This window comes from Schistocerca americana, chromosome 6, assembly GCF_021461395.2.
Source record: "Schistocerca americana isolate TAMUIC-IGC-003095 chromosome 6, iqSchAmer2.1, whole genome shotgun sequence".
In the NCBI taxonomy this organism is placed as follows: Eukaryota; Metazoa; Arthropoda; class Insecta; order Orthoptera; family Acrididae; genus Schistocerca; species Schistocerca americana.
The window spans coordinates 35,392,277-35,397,801 of record NC_060124.1 but is presented as its reverse complement, the minus strand read 5'-3'; the positions used below and the strand labels follow the sequence as shown (position 1 = coordinate 35,397,801).

The 5,525-nt window shown below is 44.8% G+C and overlaps 1 protein-coding gene across 1 annotated transcript; it reads right to left on the bottom strand.

The window, feature by feature from the left end:
• Nucleotides 1-1,580: 1,580 nt before the first annotated feature.
• LOC124619311 (CCAAT/enhancer-binding protein-like) lies at nucleotides 1,581-5,208 on the bottom strand. The gene has a single exon (XM_047145619.1). It carries the CDS (start codon nucleotides 4,769-4,771, stop codon nucleotides 3,494-3,496), a length of 1,278 nt encoding a protein of 425 aa, XP_047001575.1. The 5' UTR covers nucleotides 4,772-5,208; the 3' UTR covers nucleotides 1,581-3,493.
• Nucleotides 5,209-5,525: the final 317 nt, after the last annotated feature.

The window sequence follows — 5,525 nt, the reverse complement described above, 5'->3', positions numbered from 1 at the left end:
CTACAAGGGGGCACCCGTCTATGAACAGCTAAGTGCAACTGCCACTCCGAGATAAACATAAAACGACTGCCTACGATAGCGATTGTGCCCGAAGACGCGTCCTAAAAATTCACAAGAGAGTGAGGAAGTACATGTACTGCTTTGCCTCACCGTATAGCACTCGAGAACATTATCGAGGGAGAGACAAAAACTTTCTGGGAGCATTTTAGTCAGGCATCTTCCTCTGATGAAATCCACAATGCACGTACGACAAAGGCAGAAAACAACAAAAAGCAAGGACTACGGAGAATCTAGGAGAGTGTCAAATATTCATTCGGAAGAGCACAAGCCTTGTATTTTTTAAAATTTATATTTCATTATACTACACATCAAATAAGTGGTAATTATGATATTTATTAATAGAAGTGATTAATGCAAAAAAGTGCAACCCTTTCAGTAAGTAGTCTATTTTAAAACATGTACTTATCAAGTACATTAAAACTTGAGAAATTGTAAATTCAATGACGTGGATGAAGCTAATTCTCTAGTCAACATTAACCTATAGTTTGCCTGATATATTACTGAGTGAAGTCTGATTTCGCGCAATACCTTACACAGAAAAATGAAAAAAGGCGGTACAGCTTAACTTCGAAAAGAAAACTGTGTGTAGATTGTAAGTAGAAGTGAATTGCTGACAACACAAGCCATATATTCTAGACGCCTTACTATGACCAAAATTGTTTTGTAAGTGTGCAGCAAACCAAAGTAATATAACAGTGCAAATGTGTTAATGTTTCTAGCTACGGTCCAACGTGCCGAATATTTCCAGTTCCGGGACTATGGACTGTTGCGTAGTTAGCTCTCAAAGGCATACGTGTACCGTATGCTCCACTCGTATCATTTGATAAACATTGGTAAAATCGTAGGCAGCCAGTCTGCGAACGAGTCATGACAAGTAGCTGCGTTAAAACTAAGTAATGCATATCTGCTTACCTGGTGTGGGTCTCTGAGGTCCACTGCTTCCGTAACAACTTTCTTCTGCAGTCTGCTTTATGTATGAATACGTAATACGACAAATTGAAATAACAAGTATCAAACTGCGTTACCAAATGTCGGTTATCCAAGTCTGGAAACATCACTCACTAATGTTTATCGTCTACCAGTCAAGAATATGTTGTGTTGAAAATTGTGCCGCCTACTTTGATATCTCCAATAAAAATGGAAAAATTGTGTCATAGCTGAAAGCAAATTGTTCTATCGATAAACGTAAAGGCATAAAAGATATAATTCATTATTGTTAAACATCCTTCAACGCACTCTCAGTTCAAGAGAGAATATTACTATAGCACTTCAAAAAGAAATTTAAGTTTTCTACTCGCACATTCCTTGTGTACAGTTCTGCATCACATATTCACAAACATGGATTTATAATATTTACCTTCCTCTCACATTTTTTACGCTACTTATTTTTCTCGTAATAAATTTACAGCTCTTTCACTTATTGTGTTAGCACATTCTGACAACAGAACATCTCTTCAGTTTCGACAGGTGAGGAGAGAGTCTAGGCTAGAAAAGGTCACATGAAAAAAAAGAATGCATTGTTTCTTCTATTTATCATATATTTTTTATCAAAATATACTTTTGTGCACATGACAAGAAGTTTTCACACTGTCATACACTATACATTCACTGCTGGTTAACATTCACCACATTTATGGAAACAAAAATAAATACTAGTTTTAACGTATAAATATGTGTTCATACCAGTTTCACACAAACACACATGACCTTCGTTTCTTTTGATTATACCAGCTATAATTGTCTATATTGCTGCCGTTATCAGAACTTCGAATGACAGTGCAGTCTTTGGTGTGATGAAGCCTACTGAACCTAACAGCCTGCAGTTATGACGTCTCTTTTTCAATTTTTTTTTATCTAGATCAAATTCAGATGAGATTGCATAAATTTTGCATGCGTGCTTCAGTTGTCTAATGCAATGACAGAACAATATTTAATAAACAAAACAGCACAAGTCATGCTTGCCACACATTGTAGGTTTCCAATTCTCTAGAAGCTTCTTTATAAAATTAAAAACAATCAGTATCTAATTCAGATACCTTGAAAATATCCTGCAATTTCTTAACTTTATGTATCACACAACTTAAATAAAATCTAATAAAACTGCTCAACAAGTAACTTTCAATTATATATTTTATTTCATAATTCAACGTATTTATTATTAAAATTTACATTCAACAAAAACAAATGTTGCACTAAAATTTAAATACTATGAGATTTAATTCTTTTCTACACAGTTGAGGCGATCACAATTTAGAGACCAACACAATGATTGAAGTCTTGTCTTCCTCATGTACATAGTAAATTACACTTCATATACATGTGCATCATTGTTATTGCAGCTGGAAACACACAATTTGCAGATTGTCTGTACATATAGTAATTACATGCATTTATTGTACATGTTCATTAGAAATATACATCTGTCACAACTCTTGGAACGGAACAGTTAGTATAGAAAATGTCACTCATTATGAGAATATAGTCCAGAAATATAGAATCGTTATCTCAATAAAAATCATAGAAAATTACTGATATATTTCATTAGTCTAATTTTTGTTAAAAGATACGAACATATATGTTCTCGTATAAATTATACGAATAAAAAGACTAAATTGTTACACAACTGCAATTGAAAGCACCAGTATACTTCCACTGTAGAAGTTCTACAGTATGCGCAGAGTACTGCATCCAAGAATAGAAATTCTGACGACTGTACAAAAATTTCGCACTACACCAAATTAGGAACCATTCATTTACTCGTATTTACATCGTAGGCTACAGTACAACACTTTGCAAGGCACTAAACGGAATTCGACAGTAGATGAAGGGTATCAAAAATACACAAAACAGATTAGACCAACGTTGGGACACTGATGATAATTTATAAGACAGTTTTTTTAACTCGTGAAATGAGATTTTTTTTATTGCATCGAAGGGGCTCGATGTAACAGGTAATTTAGCGCAATCTTTGACGTGCACACCTGCTCCAGGCCAAAGAGCAATCATTTCAGTTTATATTACAGGGTACTAATGAAATGTGACAGATGACATGAAAAGGCAATTTTAGTGCGAGAAGTAAAAGGAATGGAAACGTTCTGCAAATAAAGCACAGGAGATCTACAGGTCCTACGCCAGACCGTCTTTTAACTATTTCTCTGAGAATATTTTTTACTGAAGAGGAGCGGCGACATTCGCCCTCGACTGACATCAGGGAGCCAAGCCGAAACTCTGCCTGTGCAGGTCGTGACACTCGCGCACGGTGAACGTCTTATCTGTACATGCACTGCACACTCGACTGTCCGAGCAAGAATTGCGGCGAAACAAATTTAGTAGGTCCGTCAGCAGAGCTAATACTACCTGGCGCGCCCTCAGGTACAGGTACGGCGTGCTGGTGGTGTCGGGTCGGGCCGGAGTCCGGTCCCGAACGCCCCCATCACAGGCCCTGGTGCTGCTGCTGGAAGGCATCCAGGTGCTTGTTGATCTCGCGGTGCAGCTGCTCCGGGACGACACCCACGTTGGCAAACAGCGACCGCAGCACGTTCAGCTCTTCCGTCAGCAGCTCGATGCGTTTCTGCAGGCGTTCGTTTTCCTTGACGAGCAGCTTCACCTTCTCCTCCGTCTCCCGCGACCGAATCTTCGCCTTCTCGCGCGACTTGCGCACCGCGATGTTGTTGCGCTCTCGCCTCCGGCGGTACTCGTCGCTGGCCTTGTCGATCGCCTTCGAGCTCTTGCGGCCGCCGCCGCCCGCCGAGCCGTGGTGGTGCATCTGCGGCGGCTTGGGGGCGGACGGAGGCGGCGCGGGCGCACCCCCGGCCTTGGCGGCGCCCAGAGTCGCCGCGGCCAGCAGCTGATGGGGGTGGTGGTGCGGGTGCGGGTGGTGGCCGTGCACGGCCGCCGCCGCCGCAGCGGCCGCCGCCGCCGCGGCGCCGGGCGTCACCAGCGTCGTGAACGTCGAGCCGCCCCCGTTGCTGACGAAGTTACCGGACGGGGGCGAGTAGGCCGCGCCGGAGTACGGCACTGGCACGGCTGCATTGGCGCCGCCGCTGCCGCCTCCCTGCTGCTGGCATGCGGCGCCGCGGAAATCCGCAGGATCCAGTGGTTCCTCTTTGATGCTCGGCACGGAGCCCGTCGACGCCGACGAGCTGTTCTCGGAGACGGTGCTGCCGTTCGAGTTAGCGCCGTTCGCGGCGGTGACTGCCGCCGCAGAGTTGTAAGTCGCGCCCGAGTGGACGGGCTGGGGCATATACGCCAAAGTAGTGCGGGGGTACGCGGAGCCGAGCAGCGAAGCCGTGTTGGCCGAGCGCGCGGAAGGGTGGTGCGAAGGCAGATGCTGCGCCGCGGGGTGAGGGTGGTGGCCGGCGTGCGGGTGGTGGCTGTGATGGTGGTGGTGGCTGTGGTGCGCGTTCTTCACTACACCGTGCGGCTGCCCGTTCAAAATTTCCGTAAAAAGTCCTTCGTTAAACTGACTGTCCTCTATTAGATTCTGCAGATCTAACGATATCTCCGGGGTATTCAGGTCTGCCAGATCTCCCTGGTGCTCTTGCAGGTGGTACTGTTGATGCTTCAGAAGAATCGCACCTGTAGCCTTGCCTGTGTTGTTGATCGACGAGATGGGGCTGCTATTCTGACCGTTCACTAGCACTTTTTTAGCCGCAATGTCCACTGACGTTACTGAAGGATGAGCGTTGTCATACATTTGCGGCGAATCCATTGTACCGCAGCCAACATACCATGCTTGGTTCCAGCTGTCTTCAAAATTCACACTTCGATCACTGATAACACTACACAGGTCCTCCTCCGACAAATCACAAATTGCTGCCGTGTTGTTCACTGTTCAGGTGACGACAGTCCTACCGACGGCAACGAGGTCTAGTGCACGAGTGAAGTTACGCCCACTTGTGAAACTGAGAACTCAAACACACACTTTTACTTCCTCGAGAACTGCCGCCGACGAGACGGCGGAGCTTTCGCGAACACGTCCTCTCCGCTCGAGATCACTTCGCCGAGTGCGGAGCTGATGCAAGTTACAACTAGGAAAAACCGCTGGCTTGCGGCGCCTGCGCAGTAGCCTCGCCAGTCAGGAGGCGACTGGTGGGCCCGCGGTGGTGGGGGAACCGAGGCTAGCACGAGTGCGCAGCGCACGTATATGAAATAAACAAATGGAAACATTCCACACTGTATATGTTACGTATTCTACAATCAATGATTTCTGGCACATAATAAAGATCGCCAAAGCTTGTGTAGTTACTTATAAGTTATAGAAATTACTTTATTGTAGCAGAGAATGAAGGGATTGAAATTTCCGTCTCCTCACGTACACTCAACGTCACGGTGACGTCAATTGTGACGTAGACCGCAAGTTCTGAATCATCTGGTGGGGCAGGAACATTCCGACAAGACTTGAAGAACGTGTCTGCTGCGCCATCTATCCGCACAACTGCGAAGTTTTTTGAGATGTAGGTCAA